This window comes from Taeniopygia guttata, chromosome 28 (assembly GCF_048771995.1).
Source record: "Taeniopygia guttata chromosome 28, bTaeGut7.mat, whole genome shotgun sequence".
NCBI lineage: Eukaryota > Metazoa > Chordata > Aves > Passeriformes > Estrildidae > Taeniopygia > Taeniopygia guttata.
In genome coordinates this window covers 2,625,266-2,636,173 of record NC_133053.1, presented here as the reverse complement: position 1 = coordinate 2,636,173, position 10,908 = coordinate 2,625,266, and the positions used below count along the sequence as shown (strand labels likewise).

General features: G+C 67.6%; 2 protein-coding genes across 3 annotated transcripts; one reads left to right on the top strand and one right to left on the bottom strand.

Annotated features, from left to right (window-relative positions):
* Nucleotides 1-1,491: 1,491 nt before the first annotated feature.
* Nucleotides 1,492-6,181, bottom strand: PLPPR3 (phospholipid phosphatase related 3). 2 transcript variants are annotated; one of them, XM_072919295.1, is made up of 9 exons: nt 6,020-6,181; nt 5,546-5,630; nt 5,260-5,378; nt 4,921-5,106; nt 4,657-4,786; nt 4,266-4,461; nt 4,133-4,190; nt 3,751-3,924; nt 1,492-3,516 (listed from the first exon to the last, which is right to left on the bottom strand). In XM_072919295.1, exons 3-9 carry the CDS (start codon nt 5,332-5,334, stop codon nt 2,248-2,250), a joined length of 2,088 nt encoding a protein of 695 aa, XP_072775396.1. In that variant the 5' UTR covers nt 5,335-5,378; nt 5,546-5,630; nt 6,020-6,181; the 3' UTR covers nt 1,492-2,247. The 2 variants fall into 2 exon arrangements, with proteins under 2 accessions (XP_072775396.1, XP_030112748.4); XM_030256888.4 differs by lacking the exon at nt 5,546-5,630 and having other exon boundaries at nt 6,020-6,156.
* Nucleotides 6,182-8,111: 1,930 nt separating this feature from the next.
* Nucleotides 8,112-10,254, top strand: LOC100224290 (complement factor D). Its single transcript, XM_002197269.6, has 5 exons — nt 8,112-8,304; nt 8,469-8,622; nt 8,863-9,007; nt 9,364-9,621; nt 9,767-10,254. The coding sequence occupies exons 1-5, from the start codon at nt 8,238-8,240 to the stop codon at nt 9,938-9,940; spliced, it is 798 nt and encodes a 265-aa protein (XP_002197305.5). The 5' UTR covers nt 8,112-8,237; the 3' UTR covers nt 9,941-10,254.
* Nucleotides 10,255-10,908: the final 654 nt, after the last annotated feature.

Below are 10,908 nucleotides of genomic sequence, written 5' to 3'. Positions count from 1 at the left end.
GCCCCGGGACGGGCCATGCCCAGGTACAGCAGAGCCCGTGTCGGGGGCTGCCTCTGCGCCCTCCGCACCCCGGGCCGGCTCTGGCAGAACGGGAAAAGCGGGGGAGGTGGGTGGGAGCTGCTGCAGGAGCGGGCTCCGCACCGAAGGGCTCCTCCAGCCCCTGCCCAGAGCCGGGGGAAGGCCCTGCCTGCAGGGTGAGCAGCGCCCTAAAGCCCGGCCTTGGGGAAGATGCTGCCTGTGGGGTGAGCGCCCTAAAGCCCAGCCTTGTGGGGAAGATGCTGCCTGTTGGGTGAGTGTTGCTGTGTGCACCCTAAAGTCCGGCCTTGGGGAAGATGCTGCCTGCAAAGTGGGCACCCTAAAGCCCGGCCTTCCGCACGTCCTCAGCACCGGGGGGGTGTGGAAAGGGAATTAGCTGCCAGCCGGAACCCCAAAGCAGGAACCCCAAATCGTAAAGCGGGGCCAGGAGCGGGGCTGAACCCTTTGTGTGTCACAAAAGCGGGCCCTGCCCCTGGGGCTCACCCGGGGGACACTCGGACCAGCCGGGGACTCCTGGCAGAGGGGATCCCCGCAGAAAAGGCCGGGACAGCTGCACGCGTGGTGCCGAGGCTGAGGCCAGGCTGGAGCTGATGGGGCGGGGGCTGAGAGCCCCTCCTGCTGCAGCCTGGGGCGGGGAGGATGAGGATGAGGATGAGGATGAGGATGAGGATGAGGATGAGGATGAGGATGAGGATGAGGATGAGGATGAGGATGAGGATGGTCCCGCTCCCTCCCAACCCCGCGATGCAGCAGCGGCTGCTGGGTGCTGCCCGAGGCGGGGTCGGGGCTGCGAGAGCGATGCGGGGCTGGGGGGGCTGCCCGAGACTACGGGAGCGATGCGGGGCTGGGGGGGTTGCCGAGACTACGGGAGCGATGCGGGGCTGGCAGTTGCCATGGGAACCGCTGGGTCAGAGCGGCGGGAAGCGGCGTGTGACGCCACCGGCACCGCGATGAGCCGTGAGCGCGGGGGCGGCGCGGGGCTGCCGGGCTGGGAGCCCCCGCACCGCCCCGACCCCCGCCACGGACCGCCGGAGCGCGGCGGCAGCGCCGGTGACCTTCGCCGGCGGCTCCGGGTCACCTCTCTGGGTCACCACGGCTGGATGGAGCGGCCCCAGGGCTCTCGAGTGGTTGGAGTTGGACCCCCTCGTCTCCCACCCCCCCAGCACACCACGAGCTGCTGCCATAATCCCCCTGCTAATCCCGGGTGGCTTTTCCAGCACCGAGTCAGGGTTATGTGGATAATCCATATGTTTGCAAGGCAAAGGCTTTGGGATATCCACTGTTAATCCAATTGGCAGTGGCAGTTTGGTGCCATCGGCGCAGTGTCCTGTGGAGGGGGGGACGCGGCTGCCCCTGCCACTGCTGCCGGGGCTGGGGACTCCCACGGAGCCCTGGTCCTACCCCTCCCAGCTGTGGGATTCAGCTGCCCCCACCTGCCAAAATAACTCAGCCAGGCAACATCCACGTGTTTATTTGCTTTTCAAACCACAGTAGCTCCAGCTGTTGCCCGACATTCTCAGCCTGGAGATCCCCTCCATGCTTCCCCCAAACCTCAGCTGCAGCTCAGGGCTGCTCCTCCTGGGGCAGAGCTCAGCCCCCACTGCACCCCCACCCCAACATCCCCCTCTCCTCCAGTCCCTGCAGTATTTACAGCCTCTCATGCCCAGAGCCACAGCGCAGGGCAGAGCTCCCCTCCCAGTCTGTCCACCCTCAGGCTCCCTCTGTACTGCTGGTGCTGGATGGAGGGTGTCACAGGACCCCCAGCACCCACAAACCCCCCACATGAGCTATGGCCTGCTGCCCTACAGCAGCCTCTTTCCCCCTGTTAAACCCCTTAATCTAGTCCCCCCAAAAGCCCTGCAGCACCATTTGTCCCTCCCCACCCCCCTACAGACATCCACTTCCAGAGCCAGAATAAAATTACCCCTCGGAAATGTCAGCACCAGTGTTAGAGAGAAAAAGAAAGTCAAAAGTGCTTGGAGCTGCCCAGCTCCACAGCCTGTGGGGAGGCAGAGCCCCCCCAGCTGCCCGAGCAGGAGCAGGGTCCCATGCCGGGGTCCCAGAGATGTCTCGGCTGGCTCAGGCCCAGCGTGGCCGTGCTGCTTGAGAGCAAAGCCAGCCCCATCCTGCCATCCCCCCAGAGGGTCCCCGGCATCACAGAGCCCCCCCAGCTCAGGGCAGGGGCGTGGGGCCCCGGCAAGGCACCGGGGCTCAGTCCTTAAACCTGCGGCCTGCCTGCATCTTCTTGTAGTACAGGTCCACCTCGCTGTCCGCCGCCCCGTCCCGCTCGGCCGGCTTCCTGCGCAGCGTGGAGTCGCGGCTGGCTGTGGCTGTGGCCAGCAGCCCCTCGGGGGGCACCTCCACCCGCTCCCCACCGCCCCCCGCCGCCCCCGGGATGGCGGCCAGGCTGCCATAGCGTGGCTCGTCCTGCTCCATGTCGCTGACAGAGGAGCCAGGGGAGACGCCGGCGCTCTTGGCCGGGCGGAAGCCGTGGAAATCCTTCCCCACCTCACCCAGCTCGTAGGTGTCTGGCCCTTCTGGCCCCTTCGGCCCCGACTTCCACTCCCAGGGCCCATTGCCAGCAGAGAGATGGACAACAGGGTGGTGAGGGGCGTGGGCGTCAATGGTGATGATGCTGGAGCTGTCCCGCTCGGAGGGCGAGCGGTACTGCGAGGAGTCAGAGCTGGTGGAGGACGAGGACGTCTCCGAGTGCTTGGGGGTGACAGAGACGAGGCTCTGCTGCTTGGACATGGCGATGACCTGCATCAGGCGCGGGGGGTTGGCCACCCTCTGCGCTCCCCCTTTCTCTGCCACCATCACCCACTTGGCCCTCACGGCCGCCCCGCTGCCGGCCGCGGCCCCGGCGCCCGCCTGGCTCTCCTCGGGGATGTGCACCAGCTGCGAGGCGCCCGGCCGGGGCTGGATGAGCACGCGGGGCCCCATGGCCGCCCGCTCGGCCGAGCGCGCCTGCACCGTGGGGTACAGCGAGGGGGGCACCTCCTCGCCGGGCTCCCCCACAGCCCGGCCCTGCGCCGCCTCCTCCGCCAGCGTCATGCTCCGGCCCTCCAGCGACTTCTGCTTCCACTCCGTGATGAGCTGCTTCGAGCGGGAGGCGTCCACGGGGACGTGGATGGTCATGTGGCGCCGCGCGGGGTCGTCCATGGAGGGGGTGTTGACGCGGGGCAGGGTGTTGCTGAAGGTCACCATGTTCTCCTTGCCCATGGGGCTGCGAGGGGCCAGCAGGTCCACGTCCACGCTGGCCCGCTTCAGGCTGCCCAGCGAGTTCTTCTCGCGCGGCACCGGCCGTGCCGCCTCCTCCAGCCGCGCCTGCGGGTTCAGCTCATCGGTGCTCACCGACTTGTTCTGGTGGTAGACGGAATCGTGGCCCCGCTGGGTCAGCGCCCGCAGCGCGTCCTTGGCCGGCGCCTGTGTCGGGACCCGCTCCGTCGGGGCACGGAAGTTGCCAACAGCATGGAAAGCCTGAGGGAAGGAGAACCACAGGATTTGTGTTGGAAAGGACTTTTAAAGGACATCTAGTCCAATGTCCCTGCCTGTGGCAGGGACAACTTGCACTAGACCAGGTTGCCTCAAGCCCTGTCCAGCCTGGCCTTGAACACTTCCAGGATGGAGTAGCCACAGCTGCTCTGGAGAGTCCAATGGCCCCAGCAGAATCCCCCAGCCCCTCCCTGGGCCAAGGGCAGGACCAGCACCCACCAGGTACGCGGCGATGCCAGAGCCGATCAGGAAGCCCACGTAGACGTCGGCGGGGTGGCTGCGGTACTGCGTGATCTGGGTCAGGCCACAGATGCCGGCGGCGATGGCGAAGGCGAAGACCAGGATGGGCTTGAGGAGCTTGGTGCTGTCTGAGATGATGGAGTTGAAATACATCTGGGGCAGGAACAGGCTGTTAGTCACGGCCCTGGCCATGCACGGAGCTCTTGGGTGCATGTGGGAATGCAGGTGCCTGCGCACGCACCCAGCCCGGGCACGGGAATATTGGGCAGAGCTCGTCTGTGCCAACAGCACAGGGACACAGCCGCCCATGGCACAGGACTTGTGCCAAGCCAGCATGTGCCAGGCACTGCTGGGAACTCACCGACACGTAGACGGCGGCGAAAGCCGAGAGTGTGGCGTGCTGGGATGGGAAGGTCTTCCTGCAGGGAGAAGGGACGTGGCTGGGACAAGGCAGGAGGGCTGGCAGTGTGGCACAGGGCTCCCCTGGCACGTACCTGGCGGAGAGGATGGCGTGCTTGTCGGTGCCAGAGCAGATGTCCTGGGTGATGTAGGGGTTGGCGTCGCAGGGGGTGCCCAGCAGTGTGTAGTTGGGCTTGCAGACGGTCAGGAAGAAGGGAGCGTGGTAGCCTGTGGCCAGCTGGATGACGTCTGTCACCAGGGCTGTGGCACAGAGCCCAAACACGTGGACGCCTGGGGATGGCAGGAATGGGACAGTGGTTCACCCATGTGGGGCAACCAGGACTCACCCAGCCCCGAGGCACCCGCTGGGATGGGTTCGGTGCAGTGTCCAGGGTCTGGGTGGGGCTGTGCTCCTGTTATCACAGCCAGGGTGGCCCCACGTCCCCTCCAGCCCTCAGGTTCTGTCCAGGCTGTGGCACAACGTACCCACAAACCTGACGGTGCGGCGCAGGAAGGAGTTGAAGTTGCAGCCCCCAGCGTTGATGCTGCCCTCGGCACCGGCGCGGCCCTTCAGCCGGGACTGCAGGCAGTACACCATGCCCTCCCCGACCATGATCTGGGAAGGAACCGCTGGCTCAGGCGGGACTGAGGGGGGCAGAGCCACCCGAGGGATGCTGGACACCGCCAGGCACCGGGACCCCAATCCCCGGCTCCGTCCCGACCCCCAGAGCGGGACCAGCCCGGACGCACCGAGGCGGCGGGTGCGGCGAAGGCCAGGCTGAGCAGCATCAGCAGCGGGATGAGCTCCTCGTTGGTCTCCACGTAGGGCATGGAGAGCGCCCGGTCGTGGCACTGGAAGCCCACCTTGGCCGGCTTGAAGAGGTCCGTCAGCTCCAGGAAATAGAGCGTCACAACGGAGGAGGCCACGATGGGCAGCTGTGGGGGAGAGAGTGGGGACCAACCGCCCCCAGAGCGATGGCACAGCACAGCCCCACCAGAACGGGGCACAGAACCTGACCCGCTGTGCCAGGGTTTGGGACAGAGCCCCCTGCACAGCCCCCACGCCGTGCCCACCCAGCCCACACCCACCTCCACGAAGTAGAAGCAGGGCAGGAGTGTCATGCTGTCCTTGGGGGCACGGGATTTCTCCTTGGGGGGGATCATGGTCCTGGGCAGGGGCAGGGGTCCCACCGGGCTGTGCCTCCACCCTGTGGGGACATGAGTGTCACCTCACGGCAGAGGGGTGGGCAGCCATGGTCACCCCTGCAAGTCCCTGATCCTGCAGGGGTAGGGGCACCCCCGAGCCACCACCCTGCCCTGCAGGGGTACAGGCACCCCATGTCACTCCCGGTCACCCCCAGGTCACAGCACTCACCAGAGGGACACCGCGGGAACTGGGGGTGCCAGCGCCCCGGGAGGGTGGCCCCAGCTTCCCTAGGGGTGCCCAGCCGAGCCAGGGGCTGTGACAACAAGTGGGGCGGAGGGTCGTCTGTCGCGACAGGCGGCCACCACCGCGACAGGCGGCGGGGCTGCTGCGGAGGGCGGGCAGAGGGGGTGTGCCGCCCGCAGAGCCGGGCCGGGATGGGGCTCCCCGAACCCTCCCGGCCCGGCCCCACCGATTGCACCGAGCCCGGGCTGCCAAATGAAGGGCGGGAGGATAACGGGGATGGAGCGACGAGGGGCAGTGAACGGGGGGAAATAACGGGGCATTAACCGGGGGTATAACCGGGAGGGCGGGGGCGCAGCGGGAACCTCCCCTTGGCAGGGACCGTGCCGCAGCCGCGGGCGGGGGTCGGGGCCGAGGGATGGGAGGGGGTTTGGGGGAGCAGGAGCGGCCCTTTGTGCTCACCTCAGCGGCGGCCCCGGGGCGCAGCGGGGCGGGGGGCGGCGGTAGCGGCGGCGAGGGGGGGATGTCCCCGCGATCCGGGATGCTCCTGCCTCGGCGGAGCGCGGGGAGCGGCGGCTTCCTCCGCCCCCGCCGCCTCCTCCTCCTCCTCCTCCTCCTCCTCCTCCTCCCTCGCCCGCCGCCCCCCGCTCCGCCCCACCGCCCCCGGCCCCTCCCGGGGCGCCGAGCCCCCGCCGAGCCCCGTTCGAGCCCCCGTGGGTCCGGGGATGGGGGTCTGGAGGGTTCGGGAGAGGGTCGGAAGGTCCGGGGGGAGAACGAGATGAGACAAAGGGCCGGGCGGGGCCGAGGGCAGCCGTGGGACCGACGCATCCCGGACCATGCCCAGGCACCGAGGGGGTCCCGGGGCCGCCCCCAAGCCGGGCTGCCTCCACCGCCCGCGCCCCGATCGACCCTTGTCCCCCTGTGCTGCGGGGGGTGCCCCCTGCCCCTCCTGCCCGGCAGATCCCCCTCCCCTGCCTTGGCTTGTGGGGACCCGAGGGGTGGCCAAAGGGGTGCGTGACCCCCAAACTCACTGCCCAGAGCTCTGCCAGCCCCCACCTGGGCTCTGTCGGCCGGCGAGTGGCACCCCAGAGCTTCGGGGGGTGGCTCAGGACACTCCAAACTCAGGAGTAGCCCCGGGGACAGTTCCGGGGGTCACCCTCAGCAGGAGCCTTGTGCCAGGGACTCCTCGAGCAGGAGCCTTGTGCCTCCCAAATTTGGGCCTGGGGAGGTGGGTGCAGCTCCCTTTGCTTTCTGGAGGCTCCCAGCACCTCCTGGCAGAGGCAGCAGCACCCCAGCCCCACCTGCCCCTGCCCTCGCTCTGCAGAGGATCCCGGCTGTGCCCTACCCCATATCCCACCCTGTACCCCATTCCCTGCACCCCACACTCACTTGCTCCCCAAAACCACCCTCTCACGGTCCTGTCCGGGGTCTGAGCAGCCCGGGCTCCACACGGTGCCCTTGTTCCATTTCTGGCCCTAAGTGGGCAGAAATCTCCCGGCGTATTTAACATGGAAATCCCGAATCCCTGGAAGCTGCGATTAAGCTGCTCTCCCTGCGGAAAATCCCTGCGGAAAATCCCAGCTTTGAGCCGGGCTCAGCCCCCTCCCACAACACCAGGGACCCTGTGCGCTCCCAGCCCTGCCCAGCGTGTGCCACCAGCGCGTGGGGACAGCGGGGAGGCGAAGCCACCTCTGCAAAGGGACCCCCGAGCCTCGGGGGACCCCCGGCCCCCTCCTCGCCGATGTGTCCGGCCACCCGCTGGCCGTGGGTCCCCCGGCCTGGGGGCTCGGAGGGTCAGAGGTGGGGGCGATGGGGTGTCCATGCCGGACAAAGGGAATGCGGCAGCTCGGAGCTGTAAGAGCAGGAGAACAAGGACAGGGTGGGCTCCAGCCCCTCGCGGGCGTCCCCAGCTGGGGGTGGCAGCCACGGTGGCCATCCCGGCAAGGGGCGAGGCCGGCGACATCTCGAGGCGCGGTGAGAGGCTCCGGGGACGAGCCCGGAGGGGGCTCCGGGCGGCTCCGCGCTCGGGGACGCGCCGGGACCGGGCGGGAGCCGCGGCGGTGGCTCCGCTTAGTGGCACCGGGGAGAAAGGCAGAGGGGACCGGGGCTGCCACCGGCGTCCCGGACACCGCCCCTGTCGCTGCCATCACCGCTGCCCCGCAGGAACCCCCTCGGGGCAGGGGTGAGGGGCCGGGTTTGTACCCCCGGGCACCCACCGGGCTGGCACCCAGAACCCACCAGGGACCGGGCGGGGGCCCCTGCTGCTGGGAGGGCGGGGATAGAATTTGCCGGAGCCTTCTTTTGCCAAAAGCCTGAACTTTTTCGGCATTTTAAACCCTGGCGCAGAAATCCCCGGCGGCTGGTGCCAGGGCCGGCAGCTGGGCCGGGCTGTTTCCTCCTCCCGCACTGTTTGTGCCGGGAACTCTTGACCCCTTTTATAAGTTGAATATTTCAAAACATTCAGCCCATGCTGCGGAAACCCCCCCCACCCCGTTCCCTCCGCTCCCCCTTTTCCTGCCCCCACCCCGCCGCCCCAAAGTGGACATAAAAGCGAGCCCCAGCCCCAGCCCCGGAGCAGCCCCTGCAGACACCACAGACCCCACAGATCCCGCAACCCCCACGCACCCCAAAACCCCGCACAGCCCCCAGCCGGGCAGAGGCATCGCCGGGCCCTGCAGCCATGGGGCCAAGCCCTGCTCCCGTCCTTGTCCTCGCTCTGCTGCTGCTCCTCTGGGCCCCAGGGAATGGTGAGTGCACCCCCCGCACCCCAGGGCACTGACATGGCACGGGGGTGCCTGCCCAGCTCCCCAGTTCCTGCCTCCACCTGCAGCCCACAAGGAGGGGTCCAGGGATCCTGGGAAGGGACCACAGGAGTGACACTTGTCCAGCTGAGCTGGCCTCTCTCCTGCAGGGCAGCCCCGGGGACGGATCCTGAGGGGCTCCGAAGCCCGGCCCCACCTGAAGCCGTACATGGCCTCGCTGCAGCTGGACGGGCAGCACGTCTGTGGGGGCTTCCTCATCGCCCCACAGTGGGTGCTGAGCGCTGCCCACTGCATCGAGGAGACGTGAGTGTGGGTGGGGGGCAGAGCATGGCTGGGGGGGGCTGCTGGGCTAAGGCCAAATCCCACTCTGGAGCCTCGACACCCGTTCTGAGTGTGGGACTCAGCTCCCACCTGCAGAGAGGACGGGGCAGCGGCTCCTGGAGCTCCCTGCTGGTCTCTCCAAACCCCCCACAGCACCCCGTTTCCATGGCTGGGTGCAGTGACACCCCCAGCTCTTTGTCCCACGCTCTGACTCTCTTCCAGGGATGGCAAACTCTTCCAGGTGCTGCTGGGTGCCCACTCGCTGACGGAACCGGAGCCCCACAAACGCCTGTACCAAGTGCGCGCCCAGTTCCCCCACCCTGGCAGCAACATCCACAACAACAAGGACGACCTTCTCCTCCTCCAGGTGGGCTGGTGGCTGATGGGACCCTCCTCCCCACCAGGCAATTCCTGCAAATGGGGACCCTCCTCCGCATTTCTGCACATCCCACTGTTCCTTGGGACCCTGCAGGGTCACTGACTGGCTGGAGGGAGTCCTCACGGTCAGCCTGGGCCTGGTTCCTCTGTCCCACGGGACCATCCCTTTGTCCAAATGCCTCCATCTTCCTTATAGCTCTGTTTTCTGGCTGCCTCCTGGGGCTCCAGTCAGGAGGCGAAGCTGAGCGTGGCTGAGGCAGGGTGGTCTCGCTGTCAGGGCTGGGCCCTGCTGGCACCTGGGCACAGCTGTCCCTGTGACCCGGGTCCCCTCTGGCTTTGTGGCAGCTGGAGGAGAAAGCGGAGCTGAACTCGGACGTGCGGGTGCTGCCCTTCCAGCGGGAGGACAGGGACGTGGCGGCCGACACGGTGTGCGAGGTGGCGGGGTGGGGCACCACCGACCACAGCGGCTCCCGGCCGGACCGGCTGCAGCAGGTGGAGCGGCCGGTGATCAGCCGCGACGTCTGCAACCACCGCACCCGCCACGACGGCACCATCACCCACGAGATGATGTGCACCGACTCCCGCAGGAAGGACACCTGCAAGGTACCGCACAGCCACCGCGGAGGGGACAACAGGGCACACGATGCCCGGAGCCCGGGAGAGGGGACAGCATCCCCAGGGTGGGTGCAGCCTGTGCTGGGGTGTGCTAGCAAAGCTTTGGTGATACTGATGAGGTCTGCTCCTGCAGGGAGACTCCGGTGGACCCCTGGTGTGTGGCGGGGTGGCCGAGGGGGTGGTCACGGCCGGCTCCCGCGTCTGTGGCAACTACAAGAAGCCGGCCATCTACACCCGCATCGCCCCCTACGCCGCCTGGATCGACGGGGTCATGGCTTCTGCCGACGGGGAGGGGGACACTCGCTGAGGGCACCCCAGGGAGCTGCTCCATGCCACGGCTTGCTGCTGCCAGCACGGCCAGAGCACACAGAGCGCTGCCCCACCGCCTGCCAGGGGCTCCCGCTGCTGCCCACCCTGCTGCCAGGCCGTCCCCACAAGCCAGGAGGAGGGCTGGGCCCGGGGACTGGTGGGGAACCAAGGAAGGGGGTCCCTGGCCCACCACTCACAAAGTACAGGACCCACGTGGGGGAGAATTGGGGGTCACAGCCCTCAACAGGCTTTGCTGACGGTGCCCAGAATGCTGCCTGCGACCGCTGCAATAAAGTGATGATGATTCCTGCAGAGCTGCTGGGCTGGAGGAGTGGGGGGAAGGTGGGAGCTGGGGGGTCTGTGCAGGAGCCCCTGCCCAGGGGGGAGCTGGATGTGGGGGTGGGACATGCTGAGGTTGTGCCCTTGGGGGTGGCGTGGCCTTGGCTGGGAGCAGGGGACACATCCTGCAGCGTGGCCACAGTATGATCGAGAGCCAGGACCTCCCGCAGGGTCATTGTGGGAATATTTGGGAAAGCAGGATCTGCCTGTTGCTGATATGGCAGTGGCAGCTCTGGCTCCCACGGTGGGATCCGTGCTGGAACCCAGCAGGATTCTCACTGGGACCCTCCTGAGGGGCAGGGCAGGGCAGAGCCCTCTTCCCACCACAGCCCTGGCCACCCCCAGAGCCCTTCTCTCCCACTGCCCTGCCTTTGGAGGGAGCAGGGCCAAGGCACAGGGCTGGGAGCAGGGCACCAGCACAGCCCAGGGCACTCCCAGACCCCTCCAGTCCCATCCCGGGAGATCTGTGGTCAGCAGGGGGCTGAGAGGGACACAAACGTGTCTCCATCCCCCTGCTGTGCTGCTGCTCCCTGTTCCCAATCAAACATTAAATAACCCCAAACCTGTTCTATGATGAGCTCACAGAGGGCCCGGTTTGAGTTTTACTTACAGGAGAAAAGAGCCTTA